The sequence below is a fragment of the Sebastes umbrosus genome, chromosome 18 (assembly GCF_015220745.1).
Source record: "Sebastes umbrosus isolate fSebUmb1 chromosome 18, fSebUmb1.pri, whole genome shotgun sequence".
Taxonomy (NCBI): Eukaryota; Metazoa; Chordata; class Actinopteri; order Perciformes; family Sebastidae; genus Sebastes; species Sebastes umbrosus.
The window spans coordinates 2,038,491-2,062,488 of record NC_051286.1 but is presented as its reverse complement, the minus strand read 5'-3'; the positions used below and the strand labels follow the sequence as shown (position 1 = coordinate 2,062,488).

At 40.7% G+C, this 23,998-nt stretch overlaps 1 protein-coding gene across 3 annotated transcripts in view; it reads right to left on the bottom strand.

The window, feature by feature from the left end:
• mei4 (meiosis-specific, MEI4 homolog (S. cerevisiae)) overlaps positions 1–23,998 on the bottom strand; it is a 79,762-nt gene that overhangs the window by 38,678 nt on the left and 17,086 nt on the right. For all 3 annotated transcript variants that reach the window (XM_037749844.1, XM_037749847.1, XM_037749845.1), the window contains exon 4: positions 22,301–22,432. In XM_037749844.1, coding sequence (XP_037605772.1) covers positions 22,301–22,432 — 132 coding nt within the window. The remainder of the gene's footprint in view (positions 1–22,300; positions 22,433–23,998) is intronic.

Here is a 23,998-nt window from a genome sequence, read left to right as displayed (position 1 = left end):
TTTATTATTGGAAATCAATTAACAACACAAAACAATGACAGATATTGTCCAGAAACCCTCACAGGTACTGCATTCAGCATAAAACAATATGCTCCAATCATAATTGGAGCGTTTATTAGCCTCCTTTGTGACAAGCTAGTGGTTGGTACTGATGGATTCATTAGGTGTTCTAGTTTCATATGATACCGGTATCTTCAACCAAGATGGTGACGACCAAAAACCAAGATGGAAATGGTCAAAAACCAAGATTGCAACGGACAAAAACCAAGATGTCGACGACCATAAACCAAGATGGAGCGTTATTTAGCCTCCTTCATGACAAGCTAGTATGACATGGTTGGTACCAATGGATTCTTAAGTTTTTCTTAGTTTCATATGACACCAGTATTTTCAATCTAGCTTTAAAATTGAGCCTAAAAAATCACAAGTTGCGTTGTTGCGTTAATTCGTTAAAAGAAATTAGCAGCAATAAAACAAATTTGCGTTAACGGGGCGGCTGTGGCTCAGGGGGTAGAGCAGGTTGTCCACCAATCGGAAGGTCGGTGGTTCGTCACATCGACATGTGTCCTTGAGCAAGACACTTAACCCCAAATTGCTCCCGAAGCCATAGCCATCGGTGTGTGAATGAGTATTTAGATTAGATCCTGATGGGCAAAGTTGGCACCTTAGCAGCCTCTGCCATCAGTGTGTGAATGGGTGAATGCTGACATGTAGTGTAAAGCGCTTTGAGTGGCCGGAAGACTAGAAAAGCGCTATATAAGTCCAAGTCCATTACCATAATGGTAATTAGTAATTAGTAAATAACAATAACAACTGAATCCAGGAGTTTAGATCCGGTTTGGTTTGACTGTTGACAGCAACACGCTGCTTTTATACTTGGAAAAAAAATGGGGTCAAATATGAAAATTGTATTGACACACAACACACAGCAGTTGTATGAAACTCTGGTTTGAAGTGCAGCGTACAGATGATTGTTGGTGGTCCTCCAGTGAAGTGAGTACGACCACAGTGTGCTTCAGGCTCACATACAACACAACCACACACCGGCTCCCCTCCTGTTAGCAGACAACAACACCCAGGAATTGATTTTTTTCCTTTCTTTTTTCCCAGTCTCTGTCTTGTAGAAGCATCCTCTTGCTGTGTTTTTTTTTTTTTCCCTCCTGACCGTCTCTTTCATGGCGGTCCGCTGACAATCCACTGATTCAACTGACAGAATATCGATCCAGTCTCATCCAAGTCGGCGTTCTCTGTGCTCATATCTTGACATCTGGACTGCCCGAGGAGGTGGAAGAACACAGGTTTGTCTGGTTCACACAAAAAAAGAAAAAAAGTACTGCTTTGTCTTGTTGTTCTCTGAAAGTTTATCTCAGCATCAGCAACCCAAGAGGGCTCCACTGGGTTGGATGATTATTTTCCTTTTTGTTAAAAGGTCTCATGAAGCAGTGACAGTCTCTGAGAGGAGGTCAGCGCTGTCACATCTGATACGACAGCAGAGTTTCTCCCAAACACCAAATCACAATATTTACAGTGTTGTCCCACTTAGAGAAACCTGATAGAGCAGAAATGCCAAAGCTGACACCTTTGACCCGACAACTCCTTTTCCTCTTTTCTCTCAGCAAACTATCCTTGGCATCGACATATATAAATAGACGCCGCATTGACTCCTGGATCGTACGTTAACGTGGGCGCCATATTGGACCAGGCAAGACCGGCCTGTAAACACATACAAATGAACCTAGATGAAAAGCACTACAACGTCTACATTTCTCAACCGATTTCAACGAGTCATTTTATATTCAAACGTTTATGATCTACGAGTTAACTCAACGTTACAATTTTTTCTGCTTTTCCCAAAGATTTTGGTGAAATGCTGTTAAATACGTTAACATTACTGGCTTCAGGTTCACGGATCAGCGGTCTGTCTTTCGATATTTAATCAATTAGGCAGGACTTAGCCAACAGTCAATTAAACCTGCATGTTAATTTATTGTCTTTAAAATGTAATATGAGAGAACATGACGTGATCTGAATTCCTGAAGTGTCTCACAGGTGCTTTCAGTCGATTATGTATTCTGAGTACAAAGTAGTTGCTCTTTGTCAGTTCTGCCTTTCTGCTGTGTTCTGCTCTATATTACAGTCTATATAATCTATACAGCATGTACTATATGATTTCTGAAGATGAAATCATCTCTCATCAACACTGTAGTGAAGCTGCAGTTCAAGATCAAGATAACAGAAAAATAAATCATGTGAAACTACAGATAATGGTGGCAGATATCGAATATCCCCAACATTATTTCTACATGTGTAGCTGCAGAAATCCTAAATTAAAGATTGCTGTTCCTTAGTTAAAAACCTGTTTTGTATGTCTACGGTGAGTTAGTGCATTTCTGCAGGACTTGGAGCATGTGAGTTTGACAGTTAACTCCGCAGAGGGTTTAGTTTTTATGAGGTGACTTTGATCAACCAGTTTAATTTTCCGTCCTGGTTTGACCGCTAATGAGAGCGGTGCACTTTGAGGATAGAGGACGGCTTTGATCCGCAGCTAATTGTCCATCAATTCCTCGGCCGTTCACCTTAATCTGATCCTCCTTCAGATCTGTCACGTGTGCAGCGCTGGACGAGACTACATCCGGCGTCCGCCATCCAGCACTTTGTTCAGGAAGGAAACTGTCCTTGACTGAATAAAAACAGATACGTACACTGGGGGTTTCAAAACTACTAATTATTAATAGTCTACAGGTTTTGCAAAGTCATCTGTCGCCATTACTCTTAACTTACTCTATCTTTCAAAAAGAAACTAAGCCTCTCAAAGTTAACGCAAATTCACCCCTAAATTTTGGCGAGGAAAAACTGACCGTTGCTAAATATAATAGGCCGTTGCTACGTATAACAGACCATTGCTATGTATAACAGATCGTTGCTATGTGTAACAGACCGTCGCTATGTGTAACAGACCGTCTCTATGTATAACAGACCGTTGCTATGTATAACAGACCGTTGCTATGTATAACAGACCGTCGCTATGTGTAACAGACCGTCTCTATGTATAACAGACCGTCGCTATGTGTAACAGACCGTCTCTATGTATAACAGACCGTCGCTACGTGTAACAGACCGTCGCTATGTGTAACAGACGGTCTCTATGTATAACAGAACGTTGCTATGTATAACAGACCGTTGCTATGTATAACAGACCGTTGCTATGTATAACAGACCCTTGCTACGTATAACAGACCATCGCTATGAAAGAAAACTATGAAACTGGCTTGTCGTGAAGGAGGTTAAATAACACTCCAAACTTGCACTCAATTTTGGTGTTGTTAATATATCTCCAATAATAAATATATACTTATGTTTGCATAAAGCAGTATATTTGTCCACTCCCATGTTGATAAGAGTATTAAATACTTGACAAATCTCCCATAAAGGTTCATTTTGAACAGATAAAAAATGTGCGTTTAATTTGCGATTCATCACGATTAACTATTTTAATCAGTTGACAGCCCTAATTCCAGCTAAATAAAGCTTCAATATGTTGTATAAGTAATTTATCCATCATTCATTCTCCTTTACTGACATGCAGTGCATTTAAAGTTGTGAAAGTTAATCACATCGGCGGTGGATTTTGTGGGATAAACTGGTAGACAGTTTCTGTCTCAGTTTGGATTCTAGTGCAGCTCACTGCCAATTCTGCCAAAATGCATTTTGTTCTGGGCCAAATTCCTGCTCTTTAAATGTACTTGGCGATGATGCAGATTGGTCTAAATATTGGCTCAATTAATTTTACATTCTCATCCAGAAATAACTGCTTAAGTTTAGCTGCTGGTGTACACGTCTCTGCAGTGCTCCGGATGATATAAGTTAGCTCTTAGTGGATTTGTAGGGCCAGTCAGACAGTAGCTCAAAATAAAATGCCAAAGCCATTATGACTATAACTGTAAAGTGCTGGTAGCCATTACTCAAGTTGCCTGTGAATAGCTTGCATTTATGTGGTGCACATCTATCTGACATTAAATACTGCCTGTGTCCATTAAACAGAGAATATTCCCACTGCCTGAGGTCGTGTCTGCAGAAATGAACCATCATCATGTGATAAGAAGGCCAAGATGATCATGAAAACATATGTTCCCCCACCTATTTCTGCACTGTAATTCAATACAAGCAGCACTGCTCTACCATGAAATGGATTATTTTAATGAAAGCTGAGACAGGCGAGCACTGTGGGAGGATGATGGCAGATAGAGATGAAGACAACAGGCAACTAGAGAGCCAAAGAATGCTAATTAATTAAGCCGTCACCACAGATGCCACCAGAGCTTCCTCTAAAAAGTCCCCAGAAAATGCCTGAAAAATACTAATGTGACAAACAATAAGAAAGCAAAGCCGATTTTCCTAATCTTTTACACCGTTCTTTTTCCTACTACATGGATTATATAAAATTATATACCTGCTGTTTACTGCAGAGAGAGACAGTCATAATTTTAAAGGGCATCTTGATTTGAAAGTACAACACAGTTCATCTTCCATATGACTCAGCACAGCAAGTAAAATGCCACCATTACTACAGAAAATGAGATGTAATGAGCATTTAGTTTTCATTTCCTGTGATGTCCAACAGCTGTAAGCAAGTGTGGAAAATCAATGAATGAATTATAGTTTTTAAATGATTATTGTATTAATCCTAACCCTCCTGTATTACTTTAAACATGAACAATAAAGGCTCCAATTGAGCAGGATCACACATGGACCTTTGTGGAAAGTATAAAATTACATTATTTAGCAAAAAGGCGAGTGGGATTCTGGGGATTATCGACGTTTAGGCGGCAGCTCTAATGGGTGTCCACTGAGAGCTTGGCCTTCTACCCCTCATTGAGCTAAGATTTGGCATTTTGAGTTGAGCTAACTGAGACGTCATTATGACAAAAGTTGTTAGCATGGAAATCAAATAGGAGTCGAAGGGCTATTGAACTGTTTGCTGTGGTAATTTGCCAAGGAAATAGTTGTTACTTGTTATGGTGACAACAGAACCTACGTCAGTGGGGCCCCAGCTCCCAGAGATAGCTGGCTGGCTAGTTAACTAGTTAGCTAGTTAGCTTGTCCACAGCAGGCCCCCAGAAAGAGCGCCGGTCGTTGATGCCAATTTTCGTAGCGACCAAACAACGGTACTACAGCTTCCGTGTCCCGTCACGTGATGCCATTGGGCCCAAAAAGACTTTTTCCCATAGACTTACATTGGGAAAGAGACGTCTGTAACTCAGAGGATAATTCTTTTTAGGTGAATCAACTTCCTAGTATGAAAACTTGAATAGCCCTTAGCCAAAAGCCAAGATGGCGACGGCCAAAAGCCAAGATGGTGACGGCCAAAAACCAAGATGGTGATAGCCAAAAACCAAGATGCCGACGGCAAAAAAACCAAGATGGCGACGGCCAAAGCCAAGAAGGCAACGGCCAAAGACCAAGATTGCGACGAACAAAACAACAAGATGGAAATGGCCAAAAGCTAAGATGAAGATGGCCAAAAACCAAGATGGTGACGGCTAAAAACCAAGATAGAAATGGCCAAAAACCAAGATGGTGACGGCTAAAAACCAAGATAGAAATGGCCAAAAACCAAGATGGCGACAGCCAAAAACTAAGATGGAGACATCCAAAAACAATATTACGAATCAAAATCCCAAACTCAATGCTTTAAAATTGTAGTCAACAAACCAATGGATGACGTCAAAGTGACTATGTCCACTTCTTATATACAGTTTACAGTCCAAGTAGACATTTATCCTGAGGCGTTCCTGAGATATCTTGTTTACGAGAATGCGGACGGACAGACTTACGGATGGAGGGATAACCCAAAAACAGGAGGCATAAAAATAAACCAAATACCATAAATAAATATTCAATTAAGTGGTGGGAGTGTGAGTGTGTGGTTAAAGAAAAGGTGATAAAAGGCTGAAGGAGAGAGATTTAAGAATAACTGCAGCAGCCCCAGTTTGAGTCGAGACAGCACTCCTTGTTGCTGTCACATCTCTTTCAGTCCCCGTCGCCACTCGTGAAAAAGCAGCAGAACAGTGTGGGTCAGAAGAGACAAATTCATTCATTAAAATAACAAATGCCATGTTAGGTGGGAGGCAGCACCATGAAATGTCACGACGGACCAGAGTTGGTGCTCCATTAGTTCTGTTATCTTGTCTTATCTTGCGAGTATATTAGCATAACAGTAGAGGAACACTCACCGACTCACATTTTATGTTGTCTACTTTTTAGAAATGTACTTAAAAGTCACGATTGATTAGATGCATGTGCAATGCAGTTTTATGCCATGCATCTCCCTTTGTTTGTGTATTTAATGCACATACACCACTTGATGAGGTTAAAGGGGAAGCTAATCTGAAATACAGACTGACTCTCTCTCCCTAATTCTGGTTACCTCATGTCCAATAATTACACGTCCATAGTCTCCAGCACCTCGCCACTTTGGTCACCCAAACAATCATGTAACATTACTCCCTGACTATTTTCAATTTAGGAATTGTGATCTGAAATTTGGACCTGCCATTGCCAACATTTACCCTGTATTTGGCAGGTGCTAATTTCATTCCCTTCTCTTAGGGGTTGTCAAACAAAACACGTGATTCATTTGAATTAAGTTGAACATAAACAATATAGGTAGCGTTCATCTCATCTAAAACTAATGATTATAGATTGAATATTTAATTGTTTTCCCACCCTTGAATGGTGGTTGAAATCTGAATAAAAAGACAGCCGTTCTACCTGTAGACCACAATGGAACCAAAGCAGGAACAGGTGTGGCATCAAAATCAGTTCTTAATTCTTCAGATTTTTAACGTTAACGTTAAATTAGTTGGCACTTTGGCTGAAGAGCTCAATCGTCTGCAAAATGGTAATGTTACTAAATTTAGTGTAAATTTGGAGCATTATTTAACCTCCTTTGTGACAAGCTAGTATGACATGGTTGGTACCGATGGATTTATTAGGTTTTTCTAGTTTCATATGATACCATTATCTTCACTCTAGCTTTAAAACTGAGCCACTAAAACCTCAAATTAGTGACGTTAAAACAAATTTGCGTGAACGTGTTAACTTTGACAGCCCTAATCGTCATATAAGCCAGTTTATCATAATGCTACTGTAATAGATTTTTACCTTAACGCAGTCAAAAATGTACCTCCCAGCGACGCCCCCCAAATTTCAAAAACTCATCGGATCTGCATGAATCACTTAGACGACCAAAACAGCAATAATCGCAGAAAGGTGCCAAGTTTGCATGTCTGAATAATGTAAAAGTGTAGCTTTGGGTTTTAGGTTGGGTAGCCTAACGTTAGCTTTTTAATTCTGGCGATTGCATTCACGCTTCAATAATCAGAAAAGTGGTGTTCATTTGTTAAGATTATCTTGCTGAAGTATCATAAACGTTTGTTTGCCACAGAGCTTCTTTTTCTGCAATAATCCAAAACCCAATGGAACAATCCCGTTGGCTGTTTGTGGAGGGAACCAGGGCGATGCTAACTTCCTGGTTGTACCACAAGAAGACGTCATCCTTGGAGCTCTATATAGGGGTCTTGTTTTAAACCCAGAACCAAGGACGACAACAAACTTATCAACCCCACAGGTTCGGTTGTTCAACTCCAGAAATCTACCTGAAATGTTTAATACGATTAAAATGGAAACTAAATGTTTTACCCTGAGTCTTGCATCTTTGTGTGTGCAGCTTTATCAGTACCAATCTTTACCACACAATGGTTTCCCTCCTGCCGTCTTCCCGTATCAGGACCGACTATCTCCCCTTGTCAACTTACAGCTGACTCAACTCAACTCATGCCAGCATCCTCTCCCCACCTGCCTGCCCCCGTACTTCATACAAAGCTGTACACGGCAGGAAGAAAACTCTAGCAGTGTCGTCATCGTTTGTTATTGTTTTTTCTTTCTCCCCCGAGGAGCGGAGCGGAGCTGGTGAGTAAGGATAAAGAGGAGCAGAGATATACTGACGAAGCTCTTTGTGGCAAACTCCAGCTGAGAAGAGGGCTGTTTGTAATTCTCAGAGCAGGTTTGTGTGAAAATTAAAAGAGCTTCTACTGACTGAACTGGAACCTGACGCACCTAACAAATCATGTTGGCTGTAAAAATGTACAATTTTCCCTTTATATACATATTAAATCTTTATTTTCCCTGGCATGATTCTGGCCTCTTTTATATGTTGCAGTTCAGCTGGATTTAGCACATAAAAAACATAAAGTATAATAGAGCTGGACTGATAAATCAGCTTGTAAATATAATAGTATGGATATATTTGTCAATAAGAAACAAAAAAACACAGTTAAGAAATGCCAAGATATGTTACAGTTAATTGCTGCATTGTACTAACTGCTAATGTTTATATAAGCTCCCCTTGTGCTTTTAGCTCCATAGTCAAACAAGAGTACTCGGATGCTGGAAAGACCCTCAAGATCCAGGTTTTTTTCCAGTTGCTCATCAAGTGAACACATCGTTCAAAACTTAAACATGAAGATGGAGCCTCACTTTCTAATGAGAAACATGCTCTTCATGTTCTTAATAATTCTATTTGTACTCTCTAATAAATTTAATCTTGCACTATCCCCACTACCGTTACCGGTTGACAAAAATGCAATCAATTCACAGGTCCGAAGAGCCGTGAAATTATATTTCTTTCATTCTAATCCACAGATGGCAAACCTTTGGATCAATACATCTGTTAGCTTGTCACTCAGGTGAGGCAGTGAAGGCACCACAACTGAACAAAACAACTAGAATCAATCTACACAGTTTGGGATTATAATTTATATAACCTTTTAATCAGGTAATCTGCTTAGCAAGAGAGACCTGAGAGTAGAAAAAACACTATTGATTTTTAATTAATAGTTAACATGCAACGATTTGTGGCTCAGATTGCACAAAAAGTAGTGCTATGATGTTGGATGTTATTGATAAATGCAGATCCCACTGTTCTGATTGCATAGAAAAGAAAACTTTTTTATTTACTCAGATTTTATGAATATTGTGGTATGTTCTTTACACATATTCTGTCTAGTGGTAGTAAATGTACAGTGTAGGTTTCAGATTGTCTTTGAATAAACGCTACAACTCCTCAAGACCCAAGCTAAGCTCCCGTGTCTTGCTTGCCACCTGCAGACTAAAGTGAAAGGGGTTAGCTCCGAAGTTAGCGACAATAACGGCTCAGGCTCACTTAAGGTGGGCTGACTTTTAAAGTGGAAGAGCTAAGAGTCAAGTGCAATGTCTAGTGGTAAAATTCGGTATACTGGTCCGGTTTTAATGTTTTTACATGGGCCCAAACCTAATTATATTACATGTTTACAAAGCTTGAAGTACCAATTTATAATATTCTACTGTGATTGAAGGTATTTACAATTCAATAGCTCAATAAAGATGTTATTCATATGAATTCATCTCATTTCCTCATAAGATGTGGGTCTGGCCTACATGAAAGAGCCGTCAATATCCAGTGTTGTGTTGGTCATACTATAGAATGATTTATTGCATGTGTGTAGTGAATGAATACAGAAGATAAGGAACTTAAAAAATAAATAAATCAATAAATAAATTGCAATTGAAATATGGGTCTAAATTTTTTTTTTATTTTCCCATATGGTTCAGCCCTAAATGCCACAAAAATTTTACATTTTAGAACATATTGTTTTATCAGTGAGTACAAATGTAGGTCTTTATCATGTGTTAAGTATAATAGTTTGAGGTCGTGCACGTCCAATCCAAGTTGAGAAAACATACAGGATGTTATAGAGTGGAAAAAGAGAGGTAGTCTGCACTCCAAAGTATTTACTGATGTGATGTTTGGACCAGAAAACATCATCATCAGGCAGTAACTTACTAAAATTAGTCTTGTATTAATTTCTTTTATTGTCATTGATCATGTGCTCTCACTACAGAATTGACTCGGATTTCGATTCCTCTAAGCTGAACTTTCTGCTGTCATGGTGACACGTGTGAGCACAGGAACAAATGAGCTTTAAGGCACATGAAGCTGGTTCTCTTGGTAACGTCGGTAGTGTGCTCGGCAGCTCATCTCACATCTCCAAATACCACGGACACTCACACGGACAAAGCACTTCCATTAAACTCACAGTTTTCAGAGTCAGAGACTCCAATCGGGCTTCAGACGACCCGGCTCTCAAGAGGAAAAATGTAGGACTCTGAGGTATTTGAACCCGCCTCCTGGTATTTAAACATGAAATATGATGTACGAAGCAGAAATATTCTCCGAGCCTTCGCCGAGCCAGAGAGTGCAAATTGAACTGGCACTGGCCTTTAGAGGCGTCCGCTGCGATGCTCATTTCCTCTGGCTCTGCCACCGCCACTGAACCCTGCGTGTCTGAAAACTCACCCCAAAGCCAGATTTAATATCCCCGAGACAAACTTAATATCATTAAGGGCAATCAGCCCAGACACTGGCTGGTTATGAAACTCATCACATCGCTCTAATGAGATAATAACACGGGGAAGTTTCGAGGGATCTCACGCCAAGTGAAGCTACAAATGAAGGTTAACCAGCCAGACCACCTTGACCCGACTCTCTGCACACGTATGCCTCATAACTCAAAGGAAATACAATCCCAGCTGCAACTAATGAAAATGTGGATTATTGTTTGTGATCAATCATTTAAAGTTAAAAGTTTAAAGTGTTTAAAGTGATGAAGGAAATGTTGATTGCACAATGGCTACAGAATACCAGGCTGTTCTCATACACCGTTAGTAGCTATACCTACGGAAAGTAATGAACTGTAATTCGTATATATCCCACAAAATCAATTCATATGTAATCCATGTAATCGTGAACCAGGAAGTATAAAAAGCGACAAACACCGCGTATGGAGGAGGTCGGGGTGGATGGGTGGGTCGAAAAACACCAGAATTTCCCCAGGAGACCGCTGTTGGTGTCCCCTGTGAAACCAGAAGTCAACGTTGGTTTATTTGTCTAGTAACTTCTGTACTTAAGTAACACTAGTTCTGTAGTTATTTTAACCCAAACTACGATCCTTTCCTAAACCTAACTAAGTTGTTTCCTGTGAAGACGGAAGTTTATTTTGAAAAGAATGTATGCATGTAATGACCAGAAACTGACAATTGTTGCTAGACATTCATAGGAAAACGCAGGAAAAATGAGGAAAAACTTTTCGTAAGATATCATAGGAACCGTTTTATGAGGATACGATGAGAATAATGACACCATCAGCATTTAGATTGGTTCCCTATGAGCTTCGCTTTCGCAATGCAATTCTGTCTGCCACCGGGTATGATCTCCAGGCAAAATACAAGCTAAATTTACTGCACAAAGTCGTAAAAAACAAAATGCAGTGTGTCCTGTGCAGCGTTGTCAACTATTTTCCAATGAAAGTAGCTAGCACTAGCTCTAAATATCACTATAAGTCAGCAGATGACATCATACACTCATTTGCATATTGGCAAATTTGTTGTGCATTCATTTGCATAAAGCTTTGAGGTTGTGTCGGTTGCAGCGAGGGAGAGACCTCCTGCTGACTGTGATTACTCGGAGCAACACTGGGAATGAATTACAGTATAATATGTTTTTCTTGCTTTTTCCCTGATAGTCTGAAAAAGTTGCTGAATTTGTCGCTAGTTGCTTTTTACACATAAAGTCACTAAAAGGGTTTGAAAAGTTGCTAAATCCAGCAAGAAAGTCACCAAGTAGGGAACACTGGTCCTGTGTTGTTGGTAGTAGTCAGAAACGCTAGGGAGTAGGGCTGGGCGATACGGCTCATAAATAATATCTCAATATTTTTAAGCTATGTCACGAGATACTATATATATCTCGATATTTTCATATTTTCTCTAAAATAACTGTTTGATTTAACCCTTTGATGCATATGATCATACCAGCGTGATCTCAAACTAATCTGAACTGAGGTAGTTTTTCTAAACGTATCATTACTTTTATTAATTATTTAATATTCACTCATGTTTTATTTGTTTATTCATTTATATTTATCTATCTTTGAGTGTCTGACTTATTGAATTAATGTGAAATTGACAATCAAATTCACCGGAAGATCACTTTTTTAAACTCCAAATCAATTAGTAAAAAAATTGTTTTGGTCATTTATAAAGTAAACTTTGCAGCTTCTTAAATTTGAGGATTTGTTGCTTTTCTCTGTTGATTGTAAAACACACAAGAAATCCCAGTGGGCTCTGCTAATTTTTAACTATTTTTATTTTATAGACTAAACAATTAATCAATTAGTCAAAGAAACCAACAAACATGAATCATTACTTTCAGCGCTACACCGTTAATCGTACTGTTTGAGCCACTGCCAGGTTAACACCAAATGTAGTTGTAAACAGGTAAATAATTGAAGTGATTAATGTGTTTCCTCTTGTTGTTTTCTCCTCGTTGAACTGAGATTCGGTGGCTTTATCTCCTTTTACAAGCACCTACAATCCTCCAGACCACCCACAGTTTGCATAAAAAGCAGACGGTGGGACAGCGACGGCTGAGTGTGCATAGTAATACGCTCAGAGTGGCATTTACACTGCCCACCGGTTTACTGTTATTGCTGGGTTTCACGGTAGCTTCGTCCTGAGGGGCTGTGGCGGGTTTCGGCGTACGCCACACGGACTGTCACGTCCTCTGACAGAAAGCCGCGGTGCCCAGATGGCACGGCTTATCTGTATGCTGAGCTGCTCCAAGGACGCCAGGCTACAGCATCTCAAAAGGATGTATGTCAGACAGGAAACACCGGCCTCAGCCACCCGGCTCCTGATAGCATCCTCATGACTTTAATGCCTCCGCTCACCACCTCTGTGTCCTTGAAACAGTGCATCCAGAAACTCTTACTTTAGATGAGACTCAAAGGCTCACAGTGATCTATGGTCTATCATGCTGCATTCTGTAGCGTAAAAATTATATAAAAATGTATATATCATATCTTAACTGCAACGTCTGCTTTACTGCATAAATGCCACGATAATGCACAAGGCATTTAGTGCAATAAATACACCTTTCAGTATCTCTGCGTTTCTTTTGTACTCCATGTATGCTGTACTGACTGCACGGTAAACACATCCACGTATAAATGCTACGGTAAGAGTTAGTGATGTAATATAAAAAGCAAGAAAGGCATGGGGAGGATGTCCAACAAATACCAGACTTTTAACCAGGAGCCCCGTGTGCCAGACCGTTGTTGACACGCGTTTTGTTTTTTAAGTTACGTCACGTTTGTCACGTGATTTTTCTTGACGTTTGTGACGTGTTTTCTGTAGTTGTTTCCGTACGTGTTTTAGCCAGGATCAGACTACGCAATATTTTTGACGGTTACGATGGTCACTATGTCAGATTAGACGACTGAGAGTCAAATTATTTTTTGTGACTTGGCCGAAACGGAACAAGTCGTGGAAAGCAAAAAAAAAAAATCAAACATGCTAGACGTTCTGTCGGGACGTCGTGAGGTGTTCCACATGCAGCGTCGGTTGTCGTGTACTATGACACACTACACAAGATAAACCGATCGATTGTCGCACACGATACTCATTTATCGGTCCCGATCCGAGTCGACACCCTACGGCGGCCGCGTCGGGCTATAATCGGGCTGATACCGTGTAATCTGAACCGGGCATTACTTAGTTTACGTACTTATTTCAAGCCCAACAATGACGTTTTCTCTTACATTTTGGATGTATAACTTTCGCCCACTGCTAGCGTTAGCCTCCAGTCTTTCCTTTGTTTAGCCTCCAGCTAACACCGTGACGTAATCATGACATGACACAAAAAGGGGTCTATACACAACCTTCTTGTGGCAATGCACATGCACAACCTGTAAAATATGTATGATATTGAATACACTTAATAAAACTCTTTATCTCTCTATTGAAGTTCATGAACTGATAAGATTTCTCTACTTGGACCTGAAAGGACTCGTTAGCTCGTTTTGTCTCTCGTGTGTTTCCAACAAACACCCGAAGAAGCTGTTAAGGTCTCAGTATGATGCGAATCATAACAAGGAAATGAGGCCGATGATGTGTGAACACGACATAAAGCCCTTCAGCCATCACCGCCTGTCCTCTCAACCTCTGGAACATAAAGTGGGAGTCAGCTCAGAGTCCCGGGACAGATGGGAACGATGTGCTCTCCTAACCACCAGCTGGTTAAGGGTGGAGGGCTGTCTGGCACTCACTACGCTGACAGGTGGCACGCTGATGATCTGGGAACTTCATATGTTAATAACAATAATACAACTACTACTTAGGAGTTTAATGGTAACGATGCAGACAGCTTATGGTTTGGTATGGCTACTCTAACTGTAGATAAATACTCATTTATTCCCCCTCACATGGAAAATGTTTCTTCATTCTTTTTTTTCTTATAATAGTTTTAGTTATACATTTTATAGGTTAGAGCAGGGGTCAGCAACCTTTACTATTAAAATAAATAATAATTAAAAAATAAATAAATAATAACTGTCTGGAGCCGCAAAACATGTGATCATTGTGATGAAGGTAACACAGTTTATAGTCTAAGTATATAGTATATAAGTCTAATGCAATGAGAGCCAAAGAGACAATGTACTACGGAGTATTAGGGCCACATTGAGGGAAAAAACATCTGAGATTTATAGAATAAAGTCAGAATATTATGAGAATAAAGTCATAACTTTACGAGAAAAAAAAAATAACATAAAAAAGACTTTTTTCTCGTAAACCTATGACTTTATTCTTGTAATATTATGACTTTATTCTCGAAAGATTTGCGTTGTTTGACGTGCAGTGTACAGGGGGGACCGAGGACCGAGGACCGATGAACAACAACATCGGTCAGGCACTCTTGTTACCTGCAGACTTTTATTGTATTTTCTGTGAGCAGACTAGTGTCCACACCTCAAATGGGGATAATCTACTGGGTCTCAATTAGGAAGGAGGCAGGCTCTGGATGATTAAAAAAAAGCAGCTGTATTTTTATAGAAATATGTTGAATCTCCTGCCAGGAAAGCCTTCCAGGTCTAGGGGATAGCTGGCCAGAGACTCAGACCAGTAAACCATATGGTTCTGTTATCGGCAGGAGTGAAAGGTCAACTGAATCTAAACGGACACATCAATCACTGACACTAAAAATATAATGTTCAGCAGCTGGCTGGTAGACCAGATGATGGCAGACTGACATGGAGTTTCGCTTTGGGCGAAGTGTTTGCTTTAACCTTCTCAAAGTAGCAGGTAGGTGTGTGGAGAGCTGAAGGAATGATCGATTCTATATGAAAACTGCTATCAATTGGTGGTTGTTTGTTCTAGGAGGTGCTGCAGCACACTTACTTCCTGAGTCCATGCTTTTTGTATAAATAATAATGCTAATAAATAAATAGAAAAGAAAATGTCCCTACTTGTGGGCATATTGGGGGTGGTCCCGGGTTCAAAACGTCATTATTGGATCAAATTCAACGGTTGTTAATGAATGTAACGTCAGGCTTACTGTATGTTGGGATGCACTGATACCACTTCTTTCAGACAGAGTACAAGTACAAGTTCTTACATTTGGGTACTCGCCGATACCGAGTACCGATACGAGTACTTCTCTGTGCCAAAAGACCCTCATTAGAAGCCAGCTGGAGGGTGTGTCAATAATCTCTTTCTTAAAAGCCAGTGAGGATAAAATGTTCCCAGCCAGGCAGGATGTCACTTATACACTGAGGCTTCTTATTATTTCGAAACTGACCTAAATTTTGCATAATTTTGTTGTTTCGTTTTCGTTATTTGTATTGTATTATATGTTCAATAAGTGCATATTCTTCTATAGTCTTTAAGCATGTTATTTGACGTAATTCAACATCTACAACTACATATGTGTCTAAAGCCCTTCTCGTGTCAAAATATCTTCTTATAAACTCAGACACTTCAGCACTGAAAAAATCCTAGGGCACCATTTATGGTTGTCATTTTTTCAGCAATAGCCATTCAATTTATACACGTTGCATTCAAATCTGCTGCTGCCTGAGAACGCATCAGCAAAGCCTCATTCAGACACAGTATGCAATCAATAGTAAGTAGTAGAATGAATCTTCCCAGAGACAGTAACCTTCTTAGTTATGAAATCAACCCAAACAAAAGTTTCAAACCGAAGCATCTCATCACTCAACGTACTTTTTCAATTTGCAGTTAGTATGACTAACGCTCTGTGTTGATAGCTCTAATCAATGCCTTTCAACAGGAGTACGCAGCGCTTGATGGATACCTGATGATGACGCACGCCGCTCGCTGCACCTACATCATAAAATGAGATCGGAGTACTTCACTGAGGAAACGGCTTTTGTTGCTCAGGATGAAGTCATAATGTCTTTTCAGCAGCTCAGGCTCAGTTGTATCCGGCGCTCTCAGATGTTGTGCTGGAGGGAAGCTGGAGGGAAGCTGCAGGCATGTTTGCTCTCGCTGTTTAGATAAATTGATAAAAGGCTGCAGCTGCCTCGGCCGATGCCTAAACACTTTTCACACCTGTAGTCCGGTTCATTTGGTCGGGACTGAGGGGGAACAAAATACATTTATGTCTTATAGTTCTGGTCTGTTTTGTGTTCACGTGTGTGGTATGTGGACTACAGTTTTGAAGCTTTGAGTTTGGCATTTTGGGCGTGGTCATCTTGGTTTTTGGGCATGACAATCTTGGTTTTTGGGCGTGGCAATCTTGGTCTTTGGCCGACGCCATCTTGGTTTTTGCCCGTCGCCATCTTGGTCTTTGGCCGACGCCATCTTGGTTTTTGACCGTCATCATCCTGGTTGTTGCCGGTCGCCATCTTAGTTTTTGGCCAACGCCATCTTGGTTTTTGGTCGTCGCCATCTTGGTTTTTGTCTGTCGCCATCTCAGTTTTTGGCCGTCGCCATCTTGTTTTTTGGCCATCATCATTTTGGTTTTTGGCCGTCGCCATCCTAGTTTTTTTGGTCATCGCCATCTTGGTTTTTGGACTACACAATCTTGTTTTTTGGTCATCGCCATCTCCTTTTTTTGGCCGTCGTCATCTTGGTTTGTGGCCGTTGTCATCTTGTTTTTTGGTTATCGCCATCTTGGCTTTTTGGCCGCAGCCATCTTGTTTTTTGCCGCCGTTGTCATCTTTTTTATTGTCCGTCGCCATCTCCTTTTTTTGGCCGTCGCCATCTTGTTTTTTGGCGTTCATCATCTTGTTTTTTGGCTGTCACCATCACCTTTTTTTGTCCGTCGTCATCTTGGTTTGTGGCCGTTGCCATCTTGTTTTTTGGTCATCGCCATTTGGCCATCATAATCCAACCATCATTTTGCAACCAGAAGTAACATGAAAGGGTGGAGTTAAGTACAACAGAAGTCTGAATAAGACATTTTATAGGCGACCAAAATGTTTCAGTTAACTTTGAACAGTGGAAACTGAACTAAAGGGAGACAGAGAAGCCATCCACTTAGTTTTTATAAGTCACTGCCATGACAGTTTCCACACAAAGGAAATCTTCCACGCTGAGAAATACTTTTCACTCAGCACTATTGACGGGGAGTCGGAGGTCTCCCGCTGCTGACAAAGACCTAAAGCCGGGGGTCTGTTCATGGCTTCGACTCAGCCTGGAGCGTTTATGAAAGCTCAGTTTTATTCAGGGGGTGTGGAGCTCAGTGGTGTTTAAACTAGGGACAAGGAACTCCCAGAGGGTCTTTGTAGAGTCCCAATAGGTCCTCAGCAAAGTGACATATAGTTTAATGACACCATGCAGTAAATCTTACTTTAGTATCTTAAAAAGTTCCAGCTGAAATGGCCCCCTATGTGCCACGTCCATACGGGATTAGTTATACAAAAGGAGGCATAGACGAATCCGGGGAAATACTAGAAGTCTCCATTACTGCCGTGGCGCAATACGCACACGTTTGAATGCAAGCTGTCCTAAGTAGTGTAGAATTGTCTACTTTTATTTTCTATTAGGACTGTCAAAGTTAACGCGATAATAACGCGATTACGTGAATTCACTTTAACGCCACTAATTTCTTTAACGCATTAACGCAACTTGCAAATTTTAGGTTGTAGCGGGTTCAGTTTTAGCTAGAGTGTAAATACCACGGCAGTTTTTCCTCTACAAAATTTAGCTCAAGTTTGGAGCGTTGTTTATGCTCCTTCGCTACAAGCTAGTATGACATGGTTGGTACCGATGGATTCATCAGGTTTTATCTAGTTTCATATGCTACCAGTATCTTCACTCTAGCTCTAACACAATCAATCTTTCAGAGGTTTTGATCAGGCTCATGTATCAGGTTTTGAAGCTAGAGTGAAAATACTGGTATCATATGAAATTAGAAAACGTAAACCATGTCCTACTAGCTTGTTGCGAAGGAGGTTAAATAACGCTGCAAACTTGCGCTAAATAAAGGAAAAACTGCCGTGGTCTCTTCACTCTAGCTTTAAAACTGAGCCCGATACAACATCCGAAAGATTGATTAAGTTAACACGTTACAGAAATTAGTGGCGTTAAAACAAATTTGCGTTAACGTGTTAATATTGCGTTAACTTTGACAGCCCTAAAATATATACACACATTTGCATAAAGTAAGCATATTTGCCCACTCCCATGTTGATAAGAGTATTAACAAATCTCTCTTTAAAATACATTTTGAACAGATAAAAAAATTTGATTAATTTGAGATCAATTGCGATTAACTATGGACAATCGTGTGGTTAAATACTTTAATCGATTGACAGCCTTTCAGCTGCTTAACATTAGCCTGAAACAAGTAACGTTGGCTAAGTTAACACTGTTAAGCTGGCGTAGCTAACATTAGTGGGCTAAAGACACTGTCTAGGGGCTGCGGTGGTCTTAACTCAATCAACTGTGGCGTTATTGTGAAATATAACGTTAGTTGCTCTACCTAGGGCAACCCAATGACCACAAAGTAAACATCATTAATCGGACGCCATCACAAACAGAACACGTACAAAATATCTGCTAACCGTGTTAACTGACTCTCAGCCGAATGCGTCACAGCTGCTCGTACTGACGGCAGCTGTGTCCTCTTAAAAGCCTTTAATTTGACTTTAATCAATATTAAAATGCATACCCATCTGTGTTTATTATCTACGCCGACCATTGATGTAAGTTACAACAAGCAACCACGGACGTTTTCAGCTGAAAGTCATCAGTTAACACGGTTAGCAGACAGTAGAGTCATTAGGACTTGCCACGAGTCACTAAACATTTGAAACAGAAAGAGAAAAGACAAAGATTTTGATCAGATTTTGATGTAAAAATACTCTGATACTGTTTGTTGTTGACATATATTTGGCATATAACATGAGGTAAATGAACAGTTAACACAGGGACTCATGATTCAAATGGGGAAAATGTATTTTTTCCATTTCATGGGGACTTTAACGGATTGCTTGCGACGGTGGTGAGTCAGAAAATTGAAGGTTGCACTCATTAACATTCACTGTGGATAACAGCATGAGCTAAACGTTAATGGAAATGTACTAGATGTAGTCTCCCCTACTGTTCAGTCCATAATATGGAGGCCCACAGCTGTTCCCCCTGAGACTTGAATCGCAGAGAGCCACAAGCAAATAAGAAAGTCCCAGCGGTTCAGTCTTCAAACACAGCGAGACTTCAAAAGCAATCTGGTTGTCTCATCTCTAGCCTTGAGAGAATGAAGAGGAGTGGTGGGGCTGGAGACATTCCCATGGGACCACTAATGGCTGCAAAGGAGAAATCCTCGGCCAGACATTGGGTGTGACCAACCAGGTAGGTGGAACCCTCAATATGATATACCCAAAAATTTGTAAAAGTGACAGACATGCCCACTTTATGATAATCACATGCAGTTTTTTGAATGCAGTATAAATGTCTTATTGTCTCCTATTCGATGTTAGTCCCCGTAGGAGCCATTTCATTGAAGCGAGACCACTTTTTGAAACTTGACCTCCCTGTATAAAATGACCTGTGGCGATCTCTAGGATAATCACAGCCTCATGAAACTTTACAGCCACAAACTAGAGACCTAGAGCATTCAGAGGATGGATGGATCAAACTAGAGACCTAGAGCATTCAGAGGATGGATGGATCAGACTAGAGACCTAGAGCATTCAGAGGATGGATGGATCAAACTAGAGACCTAGAGCATTCAGAGGATGGATGGATCAAACTAGAGACCTAGAGCAGAAAGAGGATGGATGGATTGATCAAACTAGAGACCTAGAGCAGAAAGAGGATGGATGGCTTTCCTAGCTAGATTGAAAATAAGGGGGTTTCTGAGCAGTTTACACAACAGAAGTGCTCGCCATCCAATCGTGGAAAAATGCAATTCCTGCAGAAATCTCCAAAATGTCAAAAGTTTTGGATCCCAAATCACAGCATGGCTTTTTCTATGGTGTTCCTCAAGGTCTTGGTGTCTTAAGGTGGTATTTTGGAGGGATTATTGATTATTTTTATCAATTTTCCAGTGTTAAAAAAGATGGTTAAATTTAGCACTAAATCTGTGTAATAAATGGTATCAACCCCAAAAATAGCTGCAACAACTTATGAGACATAATAGAGCATGGGGATGACCATCATATACTTCTATCATAATGTTCTACGCTCTTATACACTTTCACAATTTATTTAAATGAATTAACTCATGTTTATTTCTGATTTATGACTATAAGAACTTGACACACAGTGCTGAGCTGCATCTGTAATCTTCAGGTTTCCAGCTTTCAGATGATGTTCACCACTTCTATGTGACATCTACTGTTGACCTGCTATGTCCCCCTAAAGACCCCCTGGACCCCTCTAAAAAGACAAAAATGGGTCTATTGTGGGTCTCAGAGGTTTAACCAGTAGCTAATAGGGCTGAAACGGTTCATGTATTCGTGGTGAACCATCACTGCTGTATGGGATGTGAATGGAAACAAATCCCACATGCTAACGCACAATTGACTGCATCACCCAGACGTGCAGATATTTTCACTTTTATAGCCTATTGGGACTTGTTGCCTTTTGGGAAAGTGTGTGTTCAGTGTTGGTACAGTGTAATGCACAAGCATTTGAAATGTTCCTCATGTTTATAATGAAATTAGTTTACCAAAGTTGCCGGCGGGCAAAATGCTACCTTGGTCCCCAGCAGGAGGATTGTGTTAGACGATGGCTCCAACGCAGCACAAGGCTGTTTTGCATTATCAATATCTCCGGGGGGAAACAGTGGGTTCAGCTATTTTTTTTCTCTTTAACTTGGCCCTCAAAAATGCAGTGTTGATAAAAATTGTCTTTTTTGGCATCGGCCGCCTCGAGAGGCTCTCTGGAGGAGGAGAAAAACAGGCACAAGTGAGTGTGAGCGACCCCGCTGAGTGGGAGGGAAGCTCAGCAGGAGGGGTTGAAGGGGGGAAATCATCTGTATCCTTTTTACCATTTTACACATTTCCATTTCCAAAGGACCCCCCGGTGGCTCGAACACTCCGCTCTGCCTTTCACAGGAAGCACGCCGGCCAAATGCAGCTCTCGCCCGGCCTGTGACTCAGGCGGCTGCCAAAAGCTACTGAGAGACGTTTGAATGCGCGGCAGACAGGAAACTGGTGGGACGCGGTATCGATTATGGTTGTACAGAAGTGGCAACCGGTCAATAGGGCAAACTGTTTTGCACCTGAAGCCTCGCGCAAAGGCCAGCTGTCTACTCTACAGTGTTTCCAAATAGAGCTGAAATTTGGGGCTGCTTTTGTCAACCTTTGTCAGGGTTTTGAAAATATTGTGAAAACAATAAACAAGCTGTCATTTTACGGTCAAAAAATAAGTTCAGAAATATTTGATTGACATGTATTCAATCGTCGTTGGGGATAACAAGAGGACCTACTTACCTTGACGTCATCATCATTGATATTGACACGGCAATCTGTGTATTTGGTTGTCTGACTGCACTCTTTGTGGGCTGCAATAACATATATATCTAACAGTTTATCTTTGGTTGTTTGATGCAAATATGGAGCTTTGTATGCTTATAAATATGATGTGTTTTCCATTGTGCATGTAATGGTTTTATGATGTTATGATTTGGGATGTTTCTAATTGAATTGGGTGTATGAAAGAGAGAAAGGGAGACGGTGGGGGAGAAATAAACCGAGACAGTGAGAGAAGATATTCATGATCTCAATATGATTTGAATGCAAAACTGATGTTTATATGAACATCAGTGGAGGGATCAACGCTGTCACCGAGCCAGAAGAGAAAGAAGAAGAAGAAGAAGAAGAAGAAGAGGAGGAGGAGGAGGAGGAGAGTGATGTGAATGCAGGAGCAGGTGTGGTGAAGCTGTGGGGGTATTTACCTGGAAGGCCTGCCAGAGCTGATCAGCCAGGCTGCTGATTAGAGAGAGGATGTGACGAATAAGAAAAGACTTTGACATGCTGCAGCTCCCCAGCGTTATCAGGTACTCCATCAGCTTCTCTGCAGCCCGGAGCTGAGGGTTGGAAAAACAAGATGTCACTGAGAGAGACTCCTTCAAACTTTCCTTTTTACTAACCTTTAGAACTTAAACAAAATCTGGAGATCGATTTATTCTAATTCTACCAATCACAAACTGATTATAATAAGTATTAGGGCTGGGACGATACACCTATCTCCTGATTCAATACTATCACGATACTTGGGTGCCGATTAGATATGTATATGTATGTTTGTATGTTTGATATTATGATTTATAGCAATTTTTGTTAACTTTTTTAACACTAGACCATGGGGAAAAAGTTGAATCATACACTTCTAGGGACTTTAACTTTGGAAAATATCTAAATGAATCCAGTAAAAATGTTTGATTTTCAGCATGTATGTAGTCAGAGATGTCCTGAAGTCAAATATATCAGTCATTGTCAGGAATTATTTATTATCCAGCAACCTAAAAATCAAAGAATAAAGATATTTCCCTCACAGATTAGTGGTATTTTCTTTTTAATTTATAAGGGACATGTAATGTTTTATACTTCTGGTGAATATAATCCATCAATCTTATTTCCATAGATGTATTTTGTATATACAGTTCCCTTTGTTAACACCTTATTTTGAAAAGCAGACGTAGTCTCACGTGTTTACATCCTCTAACTTCTCCAAGGTGGTCTCTAGCTCTCCCGTCAGCTCCGTTCTCTTTATCCATCCATGGTCAGCTCCATCGGGGCCGTTTCAATGCAGAGGACAGAAATATCAGTATCTGGGTGCTCTACAGTCGTAGCATCGGCCCATTTGACCACGGAGACGAGAGCGACGGCCGGCTCGACCGCAACATGATAACGTTTCCTGTCCGTGACAGAGTTAGCATGCAGCTTTAGCTCTGCTCTGTCTAGCTCTGCTTTTCCTGTCAATGTGTGAAACCCAAAGTGTTTCCATCCTTTACTGGATGTGTAGTGTTTACCACGCTGGATTTAACATGGGAGGGTGCAGGTCGTATCCACGACGACCCTCCAACGTTTTCTACTTTCTGAGGTTTGTTTTGGTTGACGGATACGGAACGGATATGACGTCACGTTACTCAGACTACAACAATAAAATCCTCTAGTGAGTATTAGTGGCAGCAGGACGGAGAATGTGGAACTGATGCAGCACAGTCGGCTGCTGCTGCAGGTTGTAATGTTTCCTGATCCTGGAGGGAGTATGCTTAGCATGCACGCTCACATTCAGCAACAGCCTCATTTATATTCACTCAGTTTTTCATATTTTCAACACAGTCAAACTGCCCTTTTGTTGTCGTGCCAGTCGGCAGCTCCACCACAGCAGCTGGAGATAAATTGTTTGGCTCAAGGGCGTTGTGAACCATTGTTGCTTTTCAATTTGGTTTTGGGGGAATTCAACTAGTAACCTTCCACAACTCTGAAGTGCAGAGCGAGATGCTTACAGCTGAACAGACAGAAAACCAGAGTGTGAACAACGCAAAGAGGAGCGAGAAGAAAAACAAAATTCAATTTGTTTTTGTATTGCCTCTGCTGCTGATTACCACCCGAGAGCTGAATGATGGAAGGACATCTTGTGAAATTGT